At 50.7% G+C, this 22,102-nt stretch overlaps 4 protein-coding genes across 4 annotated transcripts; 1 reads left to right on the top strand and 3 right to left on the bottom strand.

Moving 5' to 3' along the window:
- Positions 1-404: 404 nt before the first annotated feature.
- LOC100902951 (uncharacterized) lies at positions 405-5,006 on the top strand. The gene is made up of 6 exons (XM_029112632.1): positions 405-567; positions 1,200-2,591; positions 2,700-3,175; positions 3,963-4,173; positions 4,275-4,441; positions 4,570-5,006. Exons 2-6 carry the CDS (start codon positions 1,294-1,296, stop codon positions 5,004-5,006), a joined length of 2,589 nt encoding a protein of 862 aa, XP_028968465.1. The 5' UTR covers positions 405-567; positions 1,200-1,293.
- A 2,886-nt stretch (positions 5,007-7,892) lies between these two features.
- LOC100901509 (ectonucleoside triphosphate diphosphohydrolase 1) lies at positions 7,893-11,462 on the bottom strand. The gene is made up of 10 exons (XM_003747493.2): positions 11,393-11,462; positions 11,121-11,259; positions 10,493-10,601; positions 10,047-10,177; positions 9,681-9,943; positions 9,410-9,533; positions 9,030-9,260; positions 8,802-8,945; positions 8,316-8,710; positions 7,893-8,228 (listed from the first exon to the last, which is right to left on the bottom strand). The coding sequence occupies exons 1-9, from the start codon at positions 11,419-11,421 to the stop codon at positions 8,504-8,506; spliced, it is 1,377 nt and encodes a 458-aa protein (XP_003747541.1). The 5' UTR covers positions 11,422-11,462; the 3' UTR covers positions 7,893-8,228; positions 8,316-8,503.
- A 1,017-nt stretch (positions 11,463-12,479) lies between these two features.
- LOC100902804 (ectonucleoside triphosphate diphosphohydrolase 1) lies at positions 12,480-15,293 on the bottom strand. The gene is made up of 9 exons (XM_003747500.1): positions 15,165-15,293; positions 14,940-15,084; positions 14,676-14,806; positions 14,311-14,573; positions 14,089-14,212; positions 13,576-13,806; positions 13,342-13,485; positions 12,811-13,206; positions 12,480-12,695 (listed from the first exon to the last, which is right to left on the bottom strand). Exons 1-9 carry the CDS (start codon positions 15,291-15,293, stop codon positions 12,480-12,482), a joined length of 1,779 nt encoding a protein of 592 aa, XP_003747548.1.
- A 1,811-nt stretch (positions 15,294-17,104) lies between these two features.
- Positions 17,105-20,448, bottom strand: LOC100902657 (rho guanine nucleotide exchange factor 25). The gene is made up of 6 exons (XM_018641078.2): positions 20,274-20,448; positions 19,401-19,515; positions 18,678-19,033; positions 17,955-18,561; positions 17,711-17,859; positions 17,105-17,613 (listed from the first exon to the last, which is right to left on the bottom strand). Exons 1-6 carry the CDS (start codon positions 20,333-20,335, stop codon positions 17,346-17,348), a joined length of 1,557 nt encoding a protein of 518 aa, XP_018496594.2. The 5' UTR covers positions 20,336-20,448; the 3' UTR covers positions 17,105-17,345.
- Positions 20,449-22,102: the final 1,654 nt, after the last annotated feature.

Genomic DNA, 22,102 nt, shown 5'->3' with positions numbered 1-22,102 from the left:
TCAGAATGATTTCTACTCGCAGGTTTTCCTGATCCTTTTGAGCCTGCTCTCAGTTCGGCGGGGCTGATTTTCCGTCCGAAGTCCGACGTTGCAGTCCATGGGTTGCTTCGGGGTGTGATGCGCACCTTCTTTCTCCGTCCAATGTCGAGCAAGGGGCTCCAGACAAGACCTGGAGGAATTTGAACGAGTCGGTCTACGGTCCCCCGATATAACGTCCAGAACGGTAAATGTCTCAATCAAAGCGGGTCAGGAGAGACAAGACGCCCATCTGCTCCCTTTGTTCCCTCGTTGAATGCCGTGGTCTCTCTCTCTCTGAATCTCTCAGGATAACTCGTCGGAGCTTCATCGACCCACGCAGCGCGCATGCGCTGAATCCTGATGCGTCTGTGATGGTCTCCGCAGCAGCAGGAGCAGCTCGGGGTATCGCCGAACCTACTCCTACTCTAGCCCCGGAACACCTCTGGACCACTTTCGAGTGAAGGAACTCCTCACGTTGACTACACGAGACGTCGAGCGATGATAAGAGGGAGCCGACGCAAGTCCACCCGTTAGCAAAGCGCCGGAAAGGTTAGTTGGATGAAATCTCGGATCTCCCCTGAGCACGCTGAATCGCAGCGGCGGTGACCGACCGTGAGATCGATCTTGTCGGAACATTCCGAAACCTGGACGAATCCGTTGAGGACCATCTCCGATCCAGGAAGCGAACTTTCCCTGCCCACGAGATGAGACTGGGACGACTCTTCTCGTGCCATCGCCGGAGTGAAGTGGCACCTTGCCCCTCCGATCGTAGTTAGGACTAACAAAGTCCGGTTCCTTAACCGAGGAACTCGAAACGGGTGTTTTTTTCGATCGACGAATCGGACGACGTCAGGTCACACGATATCGGCGGAAAATTCAGCTCGAGTGTTCAACTTTGCCCCGGTCCGAAATTCCAGAGGAACGATCGAGGGTGGTAGAGGTCGGCTAGTCCGCGGTTTAGGCAACGCGTAGTAAAAACAACACACGTAGGCAAATTGCGTATATGACTGCCAATCCCTGCCTCGCAAAGACTACTGCTTATCCTTCAATGTCAGCCAGCTAGGCAATCAGTGAACCTTTCGAAAAAAAGCAGCTTCGAAATTCCGTACACGAAAGGAGCCTGTTTTCTCTCGGAGCGAGCTGATAGCGGTATCGTTCATGCAGTGTCTTGTTTCTTGCAGGCATGGGCTGGCAGACATATTCGACACATAAAACAGCACATTAAGGTTTTGAGTCGCTGTCGCCAACACCGCTGTCGCCCTCGACGCGAGCGCTATGGACGCACACCTTTATAGAAGATCGCAGCTCAAAAGCCTTTGGGAGAGGCAAGGCAAAACCGTGACGAGATGCGCTTTCATTATTCTTTACGTGATTCTCGTCGTCGCGAGCTATACGGTGCTGCAAGGAACGACCTACATCGCGTTCGGTGTATCGTTGTACATGATCGCGTCGGGAGTCCTTTTCGGAATATTTGTGTTCGCTTGCGGAGGATCGGGCACGCGACTTTGCGAATGTTGCCGTTTCGGATGCGCTCTGGTGCTCGCGCTCGCTCTGACTTTTTTCATCCTGGTATCCGGAGGAGTCGCAGCCGACGCGGCGGCTCAGAGCCATTCGGCGCTATTGCCCCGACCAAGCCTTCTACTCGACACCGTCATCGTGGCATCGATTGGACTCTTTGTTGTGATCGTCATTCTACTGCCCGTTCTCGCTCCTGTGAAAATACAGGGTCGAGACACCGACCGAATGACCATACAGATGACGGCGGTCTACGCTCAGTTCGCCTCTAGATCCGACCGGGACAGCAGCGGGTCTGCGGTGAATCCCACCCTGCTGATCGGGAACGGGACGGGACCGCCGGGCACCGAGACACTACTCCTGTACTCGCGGGTTCGAGGTCAGCCTCCCACCTACGAGGAAAGCCAACTGCGGAACAGCCAACGGGAACAGGCGGGCCCATCGATGAGAAGGAGCAGCGCCTCGTCGAACGCTTCTTCGAGAGCAAAGATTTCCAAAACAGTTTTCGTGTTCTCGGGTGGTTCGCTAGACCGGACTCGAACGCCTCCGACGCCGAGCTGTCCACCTCCACCGTATGACGAGCAAGACTTGCAATCCAGTGCTTTGATCATACAGAAGCAGATTCAGAACGGCACAGCAACAACGACGGTTTGGTCTTCCGAAAGCGGTCTCGGCACGAATGGAATCAGTATCGAAGGTCTGTTCCCGCCGTCGTACGAGGAGGCGACCGAATGGGAACGCCCTTCGTCGACGAGACGCAGGGAGCGTCCCGAGCTGTTCGGCGGAAACCAGCCCGGTACGTCCAGGGTGAACTACTACTGTGCGGACAGGTATTACGTACACCATCAACAGACGCCCCAGCAGCAACAGCTGTCCATCGCAACTCCGGGCTCGCCGTCAACTTCGTCGGATTGGCGTTCTCGTGCTCGATCGATTCTGGATAGTTGCAGCGATACAGACGATTCCCGCAACGGCACGCTCCAGCGACCGCAGCCGAAGGCCATCTCGTCCTCCGCCGATTATCTCGCGCAGAGCCATCAACAACTACAACAGCAGCAGCAACAACAACAACAGCAACAGCCTCAGCAACAACAAACGCAGATACAGCAGCCGCCACAACAGGTGCAGCGAGCTCAAACACAACAATTTCCTTTCGTGGCCAACAGCTATCGCATGTACGGCACGCTTCCTTTGCAGCACCACCGGCCTCAACAACCCGCGGTAATGGGCGGGTCGCTCGTTGTGGGAAGTTCCCAGGTGTTCCCCAATCATGTCGCGCTACCGCTCGAGGCGAATGCTTGCGCAACGCTCCGTCCGTCGGCTGACTGGGGCCGGTATAACCGAATTCGTTCGTTCCTCGATAACAGCGATACGTCGACCGAGGACGCCGGTGCCGCCGCCGAAATTCCCTCAGTCCACAACTACGTCAATTATCGGACGTATCATGGCGGGAGAAGGTACCAGAACCATTGGAGGAGACAGTACGCCATGGACGAGTACCACGGCATGGTCTACGGCACCACCGGACGGATGATGTGTCATCAGTCGCGCACGGCCTATTACTATCCGCACACAGGCTCGCTACAGAGACCAATAAACCACGCCATAAATACACCAGGACTGCCAAATTGTCCGCAGCGAAGTTCGTCGACAACGTCTTCCTGTGGGTGTCCGCATGAAGAGCAACGTCTCTCCATAAATTCGATGTATTATCCGGTCTGTACAAACAGCCTGGCAAGCGTGAACAATCTTCCGCCGACTTGACAGCAGGCAGCAATAGATGTACAAGTGCATATATAGCCGCGGATTTCTCGTTGAGCTCACACTCGATCCGCGCGTCGGAGCTACGTTATGTGGAAAACATCGCGAGGCTCGAAATGGGGTCGCGGAAATCCGCGCCGAAGATCACGTCGATCGAGCGATTTCAAAAAGCGAACAAAATACCCTCCAATGGACATCCTTCTAGAAAATAATATGGATTGTATACTGTGTACTTTGTCATCGATGTAAATATTTACGTATATGTACACTGGGATCTGGGACAATGGTGCGACGATTTCGTACATGAACCTGTATGCTGTGAGGATGAATAAAGTTTCCGGGATGGGAAAATACGGAGAATCGATGCTTTTTTCCCCACAAGGGGCGACGCCGGAGAATCCCTCGGAAAGCTCCACAGACGCTGAATATAGATGGAGCTAAGATTGAATCCGTGCATTGATGAAATCGATCATAACCGCGGGACATTGTCCATAGGAGCTACCTCCTCCCATCAGACTGCGGCGGGACCTTGCCCGGGAGCGAACATCTCCTGCGGGAGTCGTCTGCATTCGGATTTATTCGAATGACCGGACGGATTCCCGCGTCGACGGTCTCTGTCTGCGGCGAACTCGGGGAGCCGTACGAAGTTATATGTGTTTCCATTCCAGGTTCAGAGGCGGTCGGGAGCGGACAGGGGAAAACCGTCAGCATGACGGACAGTACACCAGAGTCGCCCGGCACCGATTCTCGATCTTTTCTCATCATAGAGCCATCGGAGTATAACCTAATACTCCTGGCTCTCAGGAGATTGTTCCTCTGTTTACTGCTCCTGTTCCTGATGGGTCTCGGGGCTCTAGCCATGTGGCTCGACACCGACAGGTTGGCACTAGAAAGATTGAGCCTGAAGGATACCGGATACGGATATGGAGACTTTCGGGGAGGACCAGCCCGCGGCAATAATCCTCATGACCGATTTCCAGACGCTACTCGGGCTTTTTCTTGGCACTGGTCGCATTCAGCGGCACATTGGCTGTCGTCCGCCGCGGAACTCATCTGCAGGAGGGGGAAGCTCTATTCGCTGATGACGATGAGGTCATCAATGCTTATCTGACGACGCCGAACGAATCGCCGAAACATTCGACCAATGGTGAGCTCGGATGAGATGATAGAGATCAGTGCTACCTTTTTTTCCAAAATTGATCGAATCATCTTCCTGTCCTTTTCTTCTCACCCAATACGCACCGGCACTAACGATGTATTCGCCGATCTCCGCAGCTTACCGCCATCAACACACAGTGTGCTTAGGACCACCACCGCAGTTCTCAGATGAAAATTCGGACGCTCCTCCAGCGGTCCATCAGAGTATGTCACGATGCGCTCAATGGAGTCACCCACCGCCTCCGTATCATATGGCGTGCCCCGAGCCCCCTCCGGCTTATGCAGATGTCGTGCCTAATATCATGGATCGAAATACTCCTTCGACATCGCGAGAGTATCCCGCACTCGCGGACGTTCTCTTCAACGGGACTTACGCTCCAGCTGATGATATGATCGCTCCCCAAATGCCCTCAACATCTTTGGCTCTCGGGACAGTCGGCGAATTGACTCATGTACTGAGCGACGGAGTTCAAAGTGCCGTTCCGGGAAACGTGTTGCCCGACCCCGGGACTGATGTACAGGATCAGCTGGCGGGCCCGTCGAGCGCCCAATGATGAGGATATTCTGTCCAGCTATTGCTTGTTCGGTTTTCTGAAAACAAACTGGATATCTTCCTGTTAGAATACCGTTGGCTGACGCAGCGTCTCTTGATTCGGAGACGGCAGACGTTGCGATGAGAATTACAATGGAAATAGATACGTATCCTATCGGAGAAAAACAACAATCCTGCCCTACTCAATGTCGTCGAACATCGCAAATGTATGAGTTGTTTTTGGACTACGAGCCTCTTTCATATGAGGGAATGTGAACTCGTATTTTTATCGTGGACCCTTGTGATGGTAGTCAATAAACATATTTAAAGCAAGTCACGTGCATCGAATCATTCTTCGCGATACTCTCCTCCTGAGTTAGTCAGATTTAGATAAGCTAGTCTTCATTACTTTTTCAAGTTATTGACGTCGCATTCCATATTCTACACTCACGAGTCAGGAGGATTTCCCAGGGCGGACAACGATGCCGGAAATCGAAGAATATCCTCGGATCGAGCCTGGTATCTGAGGGAAACGATTCGCGAGGGAAGATATGAGCCTATCGAACATCTCTGCTTCGTGTGCTGTTCCCATGGAGGCTCCTATCGAGATCTTTTTTGGAACACCTGTGAGAACTAGTGAACGGCTCATCGTCACTGGATTCACAATGGAAGACTTTGCAGCAATCTATCTCGCTTATCACATCAACAGAGGTGGACGTTTCGTGATTCTCCGACGATGCGCTTAAGATGGAAATCCGTCAATTGATTCGGCTGAAGGAACGGGATACCGGGGACGGGGAGGATTTCATCACTTCAGGTTATCATTACAGGTTTGGCTTCTCTGAAACTTTGCAAAATTCTGCGGGCACTGCGAACTGGGATCAAGTTTTCGCTGATATTTGAACGGTATCGTCAGAAGCAGAAGCGCAAGAAGATGTGACTGAAGGCTCCGCCCGAATCGAGGAATCCGACGCTGCGGTCCAGAGCTGATTTTTCATCTCGGAGATCCCTTGGAGCTATCCCATCCGCGGCAGAATGATGATTTCCATTCGGTGAAGAAACGGATTATTCATTCAATCGGATCAGTGAAGAGAGAGAACACCAACGACCTGGCCGACCCCCAAAAGGTCTTGCCCTGATGGCACGGAGCCGCTAACGGCTGCCCCATTCCCTCCCTCGATCTCGATCAAGATTCCTCATAGGGATCCTGATTGATTTGCTCCTCCATCTTCTCTATCTATTGTCTGCATTTCAGACCACGAGTGGAATGCACGGAATTCCCCGATGAAGTTATAGTGAGACATATGCATATACATAGGATACACGATTTTTATTGACATTATTATAAGATCAACATAATCCCCAAACTCGATCGGAAAAATAGTCGACGGATGAACGAAAATATACCGGGTGCTCAGCGGCGCGATGAACTCCATGGGAACTACGGCGCTCTGTGACTCATACGAGCAGTTTCACTGAGAATTTCGAATTCCCGCGCTCTCCCCTTGAGGGTTCCTGGTCCCCTCTGGAGGCCGAGCTCCAGTAAGCACACACAGAGATTCTCCGCTGGGCTGCGCGCGCATCCACACCATGGCCGCCGCTCGAAGAGGACTCTGAGAGCGGCTGCTTCTGTTGCTCCCCCAGACCTGAATGACCAGAGTCGGGGACCGATGCAACTATGGAAGACGAGGCTTTCAGCAAACCAGAAAGTTTGTTTGACCGGTTGCTCCATTGGGGTCTAGTAATTGGAGCCATTGTTCAAATTCTGTGCCTCATCTCAGTTGGCTTCTCCGTGTCAGGAGCCGGGAACAAGGGTAAGACCGCAGACACCATGAAATTTACGATCGCAGAATATTGCGTTCCTTCTCGCATCCCAAGCATTCAATTCTCCGTGGTAGCCAGATATCACCCCTTCCCGGAAATTTACTCAAAGCTCCGGTTCAGAGGGCGTTAAGGCTGGGGAACTTCTCGATCTTCCCCGATTACTGGACCCACTTGATATTCCCTCGAATGCTTCCCGACATAGCGGCGGGTCGGTCTTTCATTCGAACGCTGCTGATCCCCAGCACTCCAATTGGCCGCTCGTAGCTGCTAGGCAAACCGGTTGCAGGACTTCTAGTTTTCCGCTACTCTTTCCATCGTCGCTACCGCGACCTCTCTCATCCTGCTGTGTGTCGCGTATTCATACATATCTTATTGCCAGACCGGAGAGGAATGCACCCACGACTCCAATCCTTGAATTGGGCCATCATTGAGAGCCTTTCTCCGATCGTTTCAGTGAACTCAACGAGACCTGCCAACTGTCGATGTAGAAATGTGCAAAATACCCTGGGAGATCAAGCTCAGCCACCACAACACAGGGAGAGGCGCACGCCGAATGAAAGTGTTCGTCATCGGAGGCGGCATCGATAGCTAGGGAGCGTCGTGGACGACGTTCTCAGGAGTCCACATGTAATTTGTTCCAACAAATTGTACATTCCGCGGATCTTGCAGACGATTCTTTGTACAGCACCCTGTGATTTTAAGCCCGATGTAAATAAGGAATGAGCGAAAGTTTCCTGAAATCTGAGCAGAGAACCGAATACAGATTTGTGTAAGATGTGGCCACGCCTTGCGGTCGCGTTGCGAATGATTGAGTGAATATTCTACTTAGGAATCAATTCTTCAAGTCGATCATCCACTCGAGCGACAGAATGTAGAGCGAGAGGGCCATCGCTCCGAATAAATACCTTTGGACTTTTTAAATTCCTCGTCATTGAATCGGCCCGAACCAGCAGAGATCTGACATGAGATATGACCCGTGACGTAGGGGCGTGAATTTTTAATTAGCTCAGTATTCATGTTCATCAGAGTGTTGATTTGAAATTCTCTTCTTCCTGCTCTCATCCAAGTACATTCGCAAGTAGAAGCACACTTCTTGTTTATTAGGCTCCATTGAGTCCTCGATCTCGTTCGCTCCAACAACTCCTCACTCGGATTTGGTGATAGAGATCTCAGCGAGCCCATGCCTTGCTCATGAGGCCCTGATCGACGAGGCGAACATGAGGCCTCGAACTTTTTGCAGGTCGGCTTTCCGATGATAATGGAAGCAGACGAAAGATGCCAGAAGGATCAACACGAATATAATGATAAGCGGTATGAAAGCCTCCAGAGGCATTCCCCAGAGGCTCTCGTCATCTTCGGGAAGCGCATTGGTGGCGTTCAACATGAGACCCATCGGCCACGAAACTCCTTGTCCGTCAATCTGGAGATAGAAGTCATCGACAGGAGTTAGACCTTCGGAGCTCTGGGAGGACCTTGCATAGGACCACTTCAGACTCAGACAGCTTACATTTTCAGTGAACAGAATTCTTCGATAGCCTTCCTCGGTGAATGAGTATTTGTCGACGATCATAGTCCGAACCATGTTGATCTTGAAGCAACCCTTGTCTGCATACCCCGATTTATTGCCGTAGTATTTTTCCAACCAGGCGTCGTAGGGTAGATCACAGAAGTTGTTTGCGGCTGATTCAAGTGCTGTCAATCCGTCACTACTTCTGACCCCAGCTTCATTCGTTGTGAAGAAAAACCCGAAAAGGCAATGTAGTCCATCTTCATTGGCAGAGTGATATTGACCTCATCGAAGCAGTACTTGTACTCATGTCTCCCACAAGTTCCCGCGTCGAAGATATCATCTGTCACTACGCGACACCTCGTGGCATTCCACTTGCCATTGATCACGATAATCTGCAGATTCGGAGAGACATGGATTCTTCCAGTAGCACGGCGGACGGGGAGGATATTCACAAGCTTGAGAAATTACGGTCGCTTCGCTTGCCTTGTCTTCCTCGTCTTCGATGTGGGGCGGCAGACGGTCCGAGTGGACACATGGACCTAGAATCTGGCTTAGATTCTTCTGGGCGGTGAAACCGTCACAATGACAGGGGCTTTCGACCGTATAGTTGTGGTTGTCGAAAGCGGACTGGAAAAACTCTTAGGTCATGAAAGAATCTAAAAAAGAATATCGGACGTCGAACATAAGCTCGCCCTCCGCTCACCTACTCACATTCTCGATCAGCAGCGTTATCACGTAACGGAGGTATGCTTGGTCGAGCCCGAAGCATAAATAACTCTTGCTGAATACGAAGTGCTCTTTGCCGTACAGTTTCAGAGATCTCGTCGCCTCCTCCTTCCTATCTACCTCAACCGTGATTTGGGTCGATGCGCCACCGAGGTCGAGGGAGCCAAACGTAGGCTGGTACGAAGAGAGTCGGTCTTCGATGTGGTTTATCGAAACCTGCAAGAATATCAACGATTTCTCGTGATCAGTCTGCGACGTCTCCAGCGAATCGAACGGTGCATAAAACCACTGCCCCAGCAATCAGTCAGGGTCCTCGAAGTTTGCGCCCGATTTCGTCGAACTGTATCCGGGGAATATTGACTTACCCAAGCCTGAGCGCCTTCGTCAGCTCCGGCGCTTATTTCAGCCATTTCGAATATGAAACCGCTTTCTTTCATGGCCTCGCGCACGGACTCCATGATCGCGCTGGCTCGGTCCGGGTTCTGCATCCTGGTGAGCCCGTTTTATAGATATTCATGATCCGTCCACACAACCCCACCTGGGTACTTCAAAGTGGTGTGGGAGAGGGGGGAGGGGAGGGGAGGGGAGGGGGAAGCTGTCAATGTGCAGTTCGGCATTCGAGTTCTGTCAAATTACCTCAGAAGACGCATGCCTCCGGTGGCCGACATGTAGAGGACGGCTCTTTCGTCGGTATAATTCGCGATCAGCATCTTGGTTCTGTTCAACATGTCTCGATACTCCGCGTAAACTTCCTCGGGAGTTAGAGAGCTTATGCCCCCCTTGTGGCTCTTCACTCTACCCTCTTCGAGGGCCTTACCGGTCCCGTTTATTTTCGGATGATGCCACCGGAAGATCACTGCTTCAGAGTGAGACGATCCGGCGTCGATGACGACTCCCATCTATGAATGCCAAAAAAAAACGCTGAGGAGGTTCGGTCTTCTGGATATTCCCCCGACGACGGAACGATGCGATTATATCGCGTTTTGTCGGGGAGTTTCATACTTCGAAAGGATGGGTGTGCTTGAGAGGAGCGAAAAGACATGATGTTGTGATGATTCCAGCGATGGCGATCATGAAACACAGCAGACCCCATCGAAGCCAATCACATCCGAAGAGGAAGTCGTCGCAGTCCTCTGGAAAGGAATTCGGGAGTCAGACACGAACTGCTGACACGCGGAAGCGGAGGCTTCCTGTAATTTCGCTTTTCATTGAACCATTTCCCGGAATTCCCCCTAGAATTTTTATCTCGAGGATCCCGGTCGAGGTTGCCCCCAGGTCATCGCGTCATGCTCCGTGAGGCGATATGGTTCAGGCCCGCTCATCTTCTCGGCTGCCATGGTTGACTTCTAGCCATGCCGATCGCCAAACTCAGGCTACAGGTCGGTCAATTCATCTCAGTCTCTCCTCTCTCTCCCACCCGGATCTAAACGACTAAGGAGAAAAAGTACCTTTCCTCTGGAGATAAATCGTCTCATTCGGTTTGACGAGGCTTCTGACGCGAGAGGAGCCCTTGAGTAAGGTGCCATCGTATGAATAAAGTCCGATCGCTCCGTTCACCTGGGCCAATAAAGATTGGTTCTCCTCAGTGTCAGATCTGTGTAATGGAAGTTCTCTCAGGACTTTCGGCATGGAGAAACGATCTAGTGGGAGTAAAGGATGAACTCCTTCTTCCCCGTCAATCTATGCTCTGAATAGGAGCGGTCTGGTCGGATTTATTCCTCTCGATTCCAGCTGGGCTTTAAGCAAATGCGGCTTCAATGCTCGCGAGACCGGATCGAAGATTGATACGGTCTGAACGTCATATAATCATTCACCGAGTTACACCCTTCATCGACCGTCGACTTCCAGAGGATGGGTCACTCGCTGCTCGAGGAAGCCAGGCCCTCTCAGGAAACGAGAATTCCTCGAATCTACCCAAGGGTATTGCGCTATAGCGGACGAGGTTCGATGCGACGCGACGGTGCGACCTTCATCTGTTCAATCCCACCGTGGAGGTCCGATCCTACTCAAAATCGGCTCCACAGTCGCTGACATGGAACCATCAGATTGATGGATCCGCATCTGAAATTTCCTCACCGGTAAATGGAATCGCTCAGCGCAGGAGCCGAGCAGGATGTCAATTGTCGCATGTTCGCCGATGCTGAAAACTGAGCTGCCGCGGTCACCTAAGCGGTTTTCAACCCTCTGTTGAGAGGACGCCAGCATCGAGCGCGCGCTGCGGAAAAGCTCCCAGTCATCCAAACGGTCATTTCCTTAATGAAGACGACACACAAAGATCACGAGGCACTCGGAGAACGCACGACAAACTGAAACGAACGGTTCGGGATATGACACCGATTTGCACGCACAGAACCGACCGCGTGTTAGCAGGTCCCATGTGGCGTGGGTACGCCTCCGCTCCTGAATGAGCGACGGCTGGATTGATGGAGCGACCTTCAGCGGAAGTGACCACAAGATTCCGAGACGATCGATTGGCCGCTGGCTCGAGGATTGGATCCCTGAGATAATCGGCCGAGCCGGGACCGCGAACAGTCTCCTTTCCACTCGCTTATTCGGCAGAACAGTTTAGCTCAAGCCGCATCGAACAGCGGATACACCGGTTCCACATCGGAGACGCTCTGCTCTGAAAAGATTGTCTACGTTCAGAGCTTGTGACGTGTTCCAGCTGTGAATCACTCGATTCTCTGTCTGACAGCAGTGGATTGGCGGGCGTTTCCCAAGGGACTATGTCTCACCTCGCTGAGTTTCGGAGAGCTTTGCTGAGTGATGTCACCGGATAATCGCTGGTATTTACGCAATCTGGGAATCCATCCCATGGTCAAATGCTTGAGATTCGGTCACCTGCACAGGCGACGAGAGAAAAAGTCTTCGAATTTCGAAGACCTGATGGGGAAAAATATCCCTGTAGGTAGGAAACTCGACCCGATCGAGTTTGGTGACCCGAGCTCTTCGGCATCCTCTCCATTGCCAAGGATAGGTGCGGGATCGGGCGAACGGACTCTTGAGCTTGGCCATACGCTCCCAAGAGATGTGCGACAGCCGCACTTCATGCATTCCACAATTCGTCAGGCACCTCATGAGATGATGCGCAAGAGGGTGCAGGGAGGTGCAGTTAATCCATATTCACTATCGGATGAGCATACGTCGATTCGGGATTCACGGAAAATACGGGGACATCGGCCCATCCATTCGATAACGATATTCGCGGATTATCTCGGGAGGATTCCCCCCTGAGAGAAGACCAGTCATCTCAATGAGAGACATATTCATCCTTTATTGGAAGTTGTAAATTTTCGTCGAACATATATTCGTATCAGAGACTTGTATTTTCGTTACCACTTTGACGGTTGTGGTCGAAGCATCATTCCATACTGCTCACAGATTCCCGATGAAATCACCAGATATTCATTGGAGGGGTCCGTGAGAGGGTTCCGCTCACAAGGGTGACAAACGCGTTTCCTCTTTTCGGAGACCGGCCTGCCGATGGAGGCAAAAGAGTGCGAAGGAGACGAACATCTCCAGAGTGAAGAACATGACTAACGAGAGGAAAGCTCCCAGGGTCAGTTCACTTCCGTCGTCCTCTTCTTCAGGTAGAGCATTGCTGGCGTTGATCATGAAACCCATGTGCCAGGAGATGCTCTGTCCACCGTTCTGTGAAGATTGAACATCAAGGTACAAGGGAGCCGTCACGAGCTCAGGATGTCAACTATCGCTCATTCTCCAGTGGAGAAGTCAGAGTAGCGTGCCTCCACTGAACCGTTCCCACCTTTTGCGGAATCTGCAAATTCCTGTAGCCTTGCTCGGTGAAGCCGTATTTGTCCACGAGAATCGATCGGACCACGTTGATTTTGAAGCAGCCTTGAGCGGCGTCGTTAGCTTTTCCCTCGAAGTACTTCTCCAACCACTCGTCATACGGTTGATTGCAGAAGGTCATCGAGACATTTCTCAGGACCGCCAAACCATCGCTGATCTTGATTTTGGCTTCATTTGTTGCGGAGAAGAATCCCGAGGAGGCAATGTATTGCACATCCATGGGCAGCGTGGCGTCGATCGGATCGAAACAGAACTTGTAATTTTCACCCCGACACTGTTGCGCATCTAAAAGACTCGCCACTATGCCTCGACAAGCCCCCGGATGCCACGCTCCAGTGACGAACACGGTCTGAAAGAATCGATGACGGTTAAGTTGTCAAGCCTGCAGTGCCGCGTGTGCTCCCTTCGTCATAGCATGTACGTCGAAGCATCTCATTATTTCCAATGGTCTGAGATGATAGGATAAGAAGACTCCAATACTTGCCCGGTTTACAAGATCTTCGATACCGGCTGGCGTTTTATCCGAGAGTACGCACGGACTCAAAAATTGACCAACTCTGATCTTGCTGCTGAAACCTCGAGAGTGACAGGGACTGCTGATGGTGAAATTTGCCTTGTCGAATACATTCTGGAAGCAACGAGGACGATTTAGTCGTCGGCGATCTAGCGACGAGCTCAAACATCGTAGAGCGGCTATTCTAATGTTCTGTTCACTCACACGGCTGGTCGTTATAGCCATTAGGTAGCGTTTGTATAATTCGTCGAGTCCGAAGCAAAGGTAATCCTTGCTCAGAAGATGATATTGTTTGCCGTAGAGCTCCAGAGATCTCGTCGCGTCTGCTTCCTCCTTGACCTCGACCGTGATGTGCGTGGAAGTCTCCCCTAGGTCGAGGGCGCCAAATGTTGGTTGATAAGTCGAGAGACGATTCTTTTCGTGATTCACGGACACCTATGAGACGAGACACAGGTGTGAAACTTCAACTCGGGTGATCAAACATCGAAGAGGTCATACTGCGAAGCAACGATCCGAGTAGAATGTGCGGGCCGATTTGATCTCAAAATCATCGTATCCGAGACGAGAGCCGAATAATCTGAGCGGCAAGTGGGTAAATTATTCGAACTCCGCGCAGCCTTCCGGAATATGTCTCAAGGCTTGCCGGTCAGCCGCCAAGTCGTTTCTAGCCGATGATTTGAATGAAAATAAGTGAATTGGAGAGAGATCGGGGCTCACCCATTTCTGAGCACTTTCGTCTGCTCCATCGCTTATTTCAGCCGCTTTGTAATTCAATCCGCTGTCTTTCATCGCCTCGCGGACGGAGCCAATGATTGCATTTGCTCGATCGGGATTCTGCATCCTGGATCAGCGGTGAAGGGAAGATTAATGGAGGATAGAGGAAACCCCATTGGGATCGAAACGCAATCGGATCGCTGTTTCCTAACTGTTCGTCATTACCGGAGAAGCCGCATCCCGTCGGTTGCAGACATGTAGAGTACCGATTCTTTATCTGTGTTTTCAGCTAATATTCGCTCCGCTTGGCCCAATAAATTTGTGAATTCCGTGTTAGCCTCTTCTGGACTCAGGGAGCTGATGCTTTTTTTTCTACTTCTAAGCGTTTCGACCTCCATAGGCTTCGCGGTACCATTCGTTTTCGGCAGGGGCCACTTGAAGATCACGGCTTCGGAATGGGTTGACCCGGCATCGATAACGACCCCCATCTGCAAGGAGAAGATTCTGAGCATCGAATCGAATATATTCGCGGGTATAACCGCGGAGGTTCCGACAACGGGGATACAGTCGAACTGCGAAGTGAAACTCACATCGAAAGCATTTTTGTGTTTCGAGAGCGCGAAAACGCATGATGTCAGAACGATACCGCTGATGGAAACTAAGAAAGAGAGCACGCTCCAAGAGAGCCAGCTATGGCCGAGAAGGAGATCGTCATCTGACTCTGGAGAAAAATGAATATCGTTCCAACGAGGGACTGGAGCAAACAAGTATTCCCATCCACGAAATGACTCGCGGAGGAGTATCATGGAGAGGAGGACGATTCCTCATCCTCAGCATGAAATATGTGGAGGGACCTGCGATGAACAGAACCAGCGAAGAAGGCTTCCTACTTTTCTCCCGGAGATGAATGATTCCATCAGGCTTCACTACGTCTCTGAGACGAGAGGACCCGTCGAGAAGTGAGCCTTCGGCAGAATAAAGTGCGATCGTTCCATCCACCTGCGTTTTGTGAAACATATTCCGTAAATCTCAGTTGATGATCCCAGTCTTCCGATACAGGATGATAGGATTTTCCTCACCGGTAGCCCGAATCGTTCGCCGCAAGCTCCAAGCAGGGCATCGATGCGTGCATCTTCAGCGAGGTTGAAGACTGAGGTACCGCCATCACCGAGGCGGTTCTCAACTTTTTGCTGAATTGTTGATGGCATGTAGCGCCCACTGCGGAGAAAGCTTGAGCCATTCAATCGAAGCGATGAACAGCTATTCCATGGCAAACCGGCGACGAATTAAGAGCGAGCTTTCTCTGAACTTGGGGACAATCGGAATGGAATCCTGCTTGTTACTCCCGTCCGGACTCCTGCTCGGGGGAGAGACAGCGAGTCTTATCGAACTCGAGCAAAAGTTGTCAGGGAGGACTGCAGCGATTGAGAGCGGCGAGAAAAAGACTCGGCTCCAATGCGAAGCTCTCGAATGGGACTCTAGGTTCTCTATGGGACCCCCGATTAAGTTTCAGGCTCCGGCAGCGTGGCAGACCTGAGAGAGGATGCTCATAGAATATGAAGAAATTTCGGAATCGCTTCGGAGAAGAAGCGAGTCATCCATCCCCGTTGCTTCACAATCTTCGCTGGGACGGCAGAGCATTGCTCCTCGACTCCTGCAGGTGAATCGATTCATCGATCTCTAGATTATCGGGGTGGTCTCGATCGGAGTGAAATTCCGCTGGAACTTGCGCGTACCGAACTACGTCACGAGACGGTCTGAGTTCGTCCAGCAGGTCGCTTCAGACTCGCGAGCTACCCAAGTCTGACCTCCGCATCGAGGTCGTCGACATTGGTGTACAGCGCGAATCCGGTTACCTAATGCAGAAAACTAACGTGGTGCTTTCCCCCTGGTGGTGCTGAAGTGTCACGAAAATGCCCAAAAACTCACATTTCTCCAGCGGACGAAACTAGGAAAAGTCTCTGGTACGTGTCTCCCGACGCTTGCTCCGTCTTCTCACTTTGATGAATAGATCTACAAGTCAGAATTTGTGTGGCGATAAATCAAGAGCCCAGCTGGCATGCGGCTGGCTTTGAGTCTGCTCATAGTGTCGGTCGACTTGAGGGAAGAAGTTTCTCTGAGCGCCGTCACCCACGGCGTTCTATCGGGCTGAAACCCAAGGGGGCGGTCTTCGGGTAGAGCCTGGTAGCCTAGTCCCCGGAGCAGGGATCCTGAACCATACAGTCGCATCCTCTCGACTAAATCCCGGGAATGGATCCGAATCCTCCCCAGCCCACCGGAGCTCCATAGAGAAGGAGCTGAAGATTACTAGAGAAGCATGTATTCCTAGCTTTTCCCCGAGACTTCCCGAGATCTTCAGAATGCAGGCTTCCTTGCCCTCCACGGGCACGCAACAGGTCAGACGATTGCCGATCAGGCAATATATTGGAATGAATGCAGTATAACACTGTACAATTTTCCTTTCTCGATTTCGAGAGATGAAAAGATCCTTCCGGGGCGAATAAATCGGTCAAATCACAAGTCAGCCCGTTGGGAGCAGATTCAGCTCCATGAAGAGAAACATTGGAATGGTCCTAATACCACACCCTTGAGCTTTAAGCATGTCCGATGCGTCGACGCACGCGCGACGAGCTATGTTTGGCACGCCAATAATAATGCTCACTCGAAACAAAGCCTGGCTCGAGTTTCCTTCGATAGACCCGAGAGACAATGCATTAGTGGCTCTCCCTAGATCGATCGATTTGAGTCTGTCGAAGATGGAATCTTTCGTCACTGAGAATTCCGCGGAGTTTCGAGGGGCCCAATATGCAATAAGGCAAATGAGTTGGATGACGTTGATAGATATCTCGAGGCAATATTTTTTTGGTGGGTATCCCCCGAGCCTAGGGGCGGCTTCCGCAAGAAATTCATGAGATCATAAGATAGATGGAAGCACCAGTAACGTTTCACTTCATTCACTATTTGTGATGTATACATACATTATGCAGATATTGTCATTGCAATAGATACAAGGAAGATCGGTGCGAGCTCTCTCTACAACTTTGGTCGCGATCAAGACCTGTTCCAACTACTCCAGCTTGAGACATTGTGAGATTAAGATCAATTTTGAAACTCTTCCATAACTGCTTCGTCCGAACCGGAATATTCCGTCAGAGACTTCTATATATATTCCGTCACAAGATAACATGGATCCTTGGATCATTCGCGACTCCCCGGGAATAGGAGCGATAATCACGACCTGCGTGAGGTCGTCGCCGATGTCAGATATGTGTATGATTTTTATCCTTCAACAATCGTTTCAAGGGACGGAAGATATTGCAGAAATCTCGCAAGAAAGTTTTCCTTTCCGTCGATGACGTGTGCAATGCAGATCCGCCACCGGAATCCACCTCTTCTGCGCAAGACGACGGATCATCGCGTCCACCGGCGGCGGCAGACGATGGTTTTTTCCTCCATCCTTTCTTCACAGACGACACCCGGAGCATCATGTGGGGTGGCAGAGGACTCTCCAAAATCGTCGGGGAGGGCCTGGCAACGAACAGAATCTTGGTTCTCCGATATGCACCCCTCTAGAGGGGTCTGATGAGAATGTCATCTTTCTGTGAGATTCAGGAGCTTTACTCACGTGTCTTCGCCGAGCCCTTTGTGGTAAGCGATGGGGGACTCCAGAGCTCTCCGGAAATCCAATAGAGAGCCTAGAACTCTCTCGATGCTCTCGATCCATTCTCGTCGATCTTTCTCCGAAGGTGCTTGTAAGACGAAAGATTCGCCTTCCTGGAAGAATTCGAAGATAATTATCATCTCTTTCCAAAACCGCATCGACTACACGCCGTGAATCTTCAGAGCTCACGGGGTCTCTGGACTCTTACGTTGATTTCGTCTCTGGTCGTGAGTAGAAACTGGAGAGGTTCCATACCCTCGTAATGCAGTTTCGTTTTGTTCAGCGACAGACTGTGCTTGAAGATGAATGTTGGTTTCGAAAACTTCGTTTTACCGTCGATCATCTCGCAGAAAATGATTATTTGTTCGAACAGAAACACCCTTCTCTGTTTGAATCGGATTCTGCTCGAAACCGCACAAGGAGAGCCGGGACTCATATCCAGGACCAACAATTGACCCTTGCGCAAGAGCTTCTCTTGTTTGCCGAGTCTTCCCTCGAAACCCTGGATGCGACCGATTTCCAGCATGTCATTGCTCATTTGGGGCAAGAGATGCATCATCTTGACCGCGTCTTCGAGATCTTCAATGCCCGACGTAATTTCGGCCTTCTTGCTCATCTTCAGAATCGATGAGAGGAGGAGTTTGTACATCATTGGCCGCTGTACGGGCTTGATGAGCAAATCCGACAGTGTGAGAGTGTGACCAAGCTGCTGCTGAATTCTCGCGAAAAAATTGTCGTCGTATTCCGAAACGATGTATTCGCTATAGGGTTTGTTCTGATGGTACCTGACATACATGTTCATCTGTCGCTCGCAACTGGGAGGCAAAGAGAAATCAATTAGAATTTAAGGTCAACTTGATGAGTCATATTTCCAGCACTCGTCATAGAAACTTTGTGGAATTGTTGAGGATTCGATGTTCCGATCGCTCACCTCTTGAAAACGCGACCTAGCTGCTCCGGCTCCTCCCGACACCTTTCCAATTTCGCCAAGAAAGAGTTTCGATGAAAGTCATAAATTTCTTTGATATTGCCGAAGACAAATCGGATCTTCCCTCTCATGAGATCATCTGGAACTTGGATCGCGTCGTCCGAATCGATCGGCTCATCGATGACTTTCATGTAACCTCCGACCACTTTCTCGAGATCATCTATGTAGGACTTTTCTGTCTCTACAAGTTCCTCTAGCGCGCAGCGTCTCCTCTCGAGATTCATAGTGCGGGCTATCTCTTTGATTCTGGCCGCGTTCTCTTCGTCGTCGAAATCAGACCCTGATGAGGGCGTACTGATCTGTAATGGGGATGGCGGGGCTTCAGGAGAACAGTGGCATCGAAATCTACCTATCAATCGTTGACGCTCGCCTCAAGGCTAGTTTCCCAAGGATCGAGCTCGAGGAAGTAAAAAGTTGCCACTAAGGTAAGGAGTTGAGGTGAAACGTTGCCATTAAGGTAGGGAGATTGGTGAGGAGTTTCTTCCTGCCGCTTCTCAGCTGTACATGCATCAGCCGAGAAGTTCGACTGCAGGAGCACCCCCGATTTCGAACTCGTCGAGTTTTCGTTCATCGGAAGTCGAATTGAAGGCTTGTGCAAAACTCGAGCCAATATATTCTTAAAACTCTCGAATGGGAGAAAAACTAATGTCTTAGCGTCGAACGAACCTTTCCGCGATGGGATTCGTCACATATCCTCTTATCGGTGGCATTTTCGCTTCGCTCGATAATGTGCCCGTTTTTTGTGCACCCGTCAACCATTCCGTGCGCGTCCAAACGGTGACTGTTAGTTGGACCCGTTCGTTAGTTGGGATCAATATATGTTTGGCCATAGCAGATCACGAATCTGATCTCATCAAAGAATTACCGTTTCCAGGAGTGACAATATCATACTATCACGCTCTAAGGCAAGAGGGCTCCTATATACTAAGCCGCTCCCAATAATCGAATGAAACATTATTCTCAAACTTGGCGAGTCAGGGGGCTTCTTGAAGTTTTGTCCAAAAAGACGATTTCCGCCAATTCTGACCGTCCCCAAATACGAGCGGGCGCATATCTTCTGAACTGGGATATTGGCGGGTACGGAGCTGACCCATAAAGAATTGAAAACAACCCTTCGGAATTTCTACGAAATCGCTCATCATGGCCCAAATAGACTCGACTGTCGCGTCGCCAACGTCAAATCCCCCGATAGTGCGGTCCCGGGTATTTGCACTTCAACGACACAGGGAAACGTGCCTGGGAGCGATTCTTCCTCGAACAACACACGCGAGCGCTTGGCATCCCGGAGAAAAAACCTATCCCATCGAGTTCATTTTCCGAACGAGGTTTCACGGGTACCAGCATGAGTGTTGACTCAATTGGAGCCTGAACTGGGTCTAAGGTGAACTCCAGTCATGGATATATCGCTCGCTCGCCGCCGCGATCGTAAAAGAGACGAATACGTTCACACTAAAGAAGCTGATTCGCCTCACATTCGGTCAGCGTCTCGTCGGGGCTGCATTCCGAAATGTCGATGGTGTCCGCCTTAATCTTACTCACCGAAATCGGGCTTCGACTTCGCTGTCCATTTCTGAACTTGGAACCTCACGAGAAACTGGCATCCGAACCGGTTCGCTCCGAGTAGAACTATCTCTGGATTCCTCGCAGGTGAACGGGTAGAACTTTGTATCGCGAATCGGCCTACAGTTAAGCCGACCACCTAGGCATTCCGGCCGCTTCCGATAGAGGCTACGTAGAGCGCCACAGCGGAACCTTGTAGCGCGTCCTTTCCCTTTCTTCGAAAGTCAACTATAACCTTGCAATTATTCAATAATGCTCTCGCGGAACATCCAGTCGACTCCTTCTCTACCATCGGTGACTTGAGGGATCCGTCGCACTCCTGAGCCGTGAGGAGGATTGATTGATTCGGCATCATCCCCGCATTCGTTCTATCTGGGAGTACAAAAGAAAAGTTCTGCTGGCTATGAGCCGAGCAGGTCGAAGTAAGTTTACGATTTTCGGGAACGTCTCTGGCCGACATTGGCAAGCAATTCGACGGTGCGTCACCTCGAGTTTGAGTTCCGATTTCTGTCCCCGAGACTGATTGAGAAGAGAATTGAGTAGAAAAGTCTCTGATTTGGGCAACGAGCGCGAGCTCCGGAGCACGACGTCCAAGCTCACTGACGGAGCGACTCCAGACGACGCGACGCTTTTTATAACGAGGAATCACTCGCTGCCTCTTGAGAATCCCGAAAGTTCAATCAGGAGCACAATATTTTTTCCGCCCCAATGTGGCGCTGAAGGAGGTCGAGTCGAGGAAATCACGGATTCGGTTGAGAGGACGCAGAAATTGAAATGGCTCAGGTGGCATCGCGAAATGGTCCTAAGCTTTCGAGATTTCAAGGCTGGAACGAAGTCCGGTTTATCGTAATTCGAGGGAAAGATGGTACTAAGAAACACAATCAGTCTTATGAAATGATAATTATTTTTTTATTATTTCAGACTAGGCTCTCCCTCTGTCTCCATATCATTCCTTCACATGAGTTTGTACATAATAATAATAATAATATTATCATCTTCCATATATTAGGTTCGTGATCAGAACCTGTTCTCTATCAGATCATGCTTGTTGCCGCCATCAGCGAATTCAGAAACGCTCGCTAATTCTGTCTGTGATTTTCGAAGGTTCCCTTTCGCTTTTCCTCGATCTTGTCTGTTCAAACTACACGCATCCGATGAAATTCCTCGATCTAATCGGAGGACTTCATGGACCAAGCCTCTTCGTCTCACTCCACAGGACCTCTTCGAGAAAAATTGGGAGATCGATTTTTTTTCGAAATGTTCACTCGTCTCAGCAACTCGCATCGTTGTTCTCCATACTCATCTTACGAAACAGCTAAGACTGAATGTTCTTAAAAATTCCTAGATCCCAGGCATCGTATACCATGATGTTTCCAGGAACTTCCTCACAATTGCTTCTCAACCTATGCTCGTGGAATTACAGCAGGTTTCCAGTACCTCGACTCTTGAAAAAAACTCGAAGGCTTCCTAGGACGCCTCTCCACGGATATTTCAGGCATTTCCAGAGTCAAAGCATCAGACTGGGCCGAGGGGTTCTCTACACTTTTCCTCCTTGACCCGATTCGACCATGAACCACAACTGTTTTCGGCTATAAAGGATTTCTGAAGTTCCGATCATGTTTCCGCGGAGGATCTCCCATGGTATGATATCGATTCAAGGGATCACTCCAATTCAGGAAATACAGTGACAGCTGTGAGTCCGTCCAGATTCACTTCCGTATTGTATTCCATCGTCCATCTTAGGAGCTGGATCCGGAAGCTTGAAGTCATCCTCTTCTGGCTCCAGATATCCGAGAAGAAACCTATAG

This window comes from Galendromus occidentalis, unplaced genomic scaffold, assembly GCF_000255335.2.
Source record: "Galendromus occidentalis unplaced genomic scaffold, Mocc_1.1 scf7180000077523, whole genome shotgun sequence".
Classification (NCBI taxonomy): domain Eukaryota; kingdom Metazoa; phylum Arthropoda; class Arachnida; order Mesostigmata; family Phytoseiidae; genus Galendromus; species Galendromus occidentalis.
The sequence above is the reverse complement of the archived record's forward strand: the minus strand, read 5'-3'. Positions and strand labels throughout refer to the sequence as shown.

What these genes read in the sequence shown, in the direction of transcription:
- LOC100901509 (XM_003747493.2), bottom strand. Translation starts at nt 11,421, where the DNA reads ATGGGACCTGCTAACACGCGGTCGGTTCT. An exon ending in GATTTATCTCCAGAGGAAAG is followed by an intron (nt 10,178 to 10,492) that starts GTACTTTTTCTC and finishes ATTCCTTTCCAG; the next exon opens with AGGACTGCGACGACTTCCTC. An exon ending in TCGAAGACGAGGAAGACAAG is followed by an intron (nt 8,711 to 8,801) that starts GCAAGCGAAGCG and finishes CCGAATCTGCAG; the next exon opens with ATTATCGTGATCAATGGCAA.
- LOC100902657 (XM_018641078.2), bottom strand. Translation starts at nt 20,335, where the DNA reads ATGCCAGTTTCTCGTGAGGTTCCAAGTTCAGAAATGGACAGCGAAGTC. An exon ending in GAAGTCGAAGCCCGATTTCG is followed by an intron (nt 19,516 to 20,273) that starts GTGAGTAAGATT and finishes TCCAACTAACAG; the next exon opens with TCACCGTTTGGACGCGCACG. An exon ending in CTAGGTCGCGTTTTCAAGAG is followed by an intron (nt 18,562 to 18,677) that starts GTGAGCGATCGG and finishes TTTGCCTCCCAG; the next exon opens with TTGCGAGCGACAGATGAACA.
- LOC100902804 (XM_003747500.1), bottom strand. Translation starts at nt 15,293, where the DNA reads ATGCCATCAACAATTCAGCAAAAAGTTGAGAACCGCCTCGGTGATGGC. An exon ending in GCTGGTTCTGTTCATCGCAG is followed by an intron (nt 14,807 to 14,939) that starts GTCCCTCCACAT and finishes ATTTTTCTCCAG; the next exon opens with AGTCAGATGACGATCTCCTT. An exon ending in ACGAAAGTGCTCAGAAATGG is followed by an intron (nt 13,807 to 14,088) that starts GTGAGCCCCGAT and finishes CTCGTCTCATAG; the next exon opens with GTGTCCGTGAATCACGAAAA.
- LOC100902951 (XM_029112632.1), top strand. Translation starts at nt 1,294, where the DNA reads ATGGACGCACACCTTTATAGAAGATCGCAGCTCAAAAGCCTTTGGGAG. An exon ending in GCCAAATTGTCCGCAGCGAA is followed by an intron (nt 3,176 to 3,962) that starts GTTCGTCGACAA and finishes TTTCCATTCCAG; the next exon opens with GTTCAGAGGCGGTCGGGAGC. An exon ending in GCCGAAACATTCGACCAATG is followed by an intron (nt 4,442 to 4,569) that starts GTGAGCTCGGAT and finishes CGATCTCCGCAG; the next exon opens with CTTACCGCCATCAACACACA.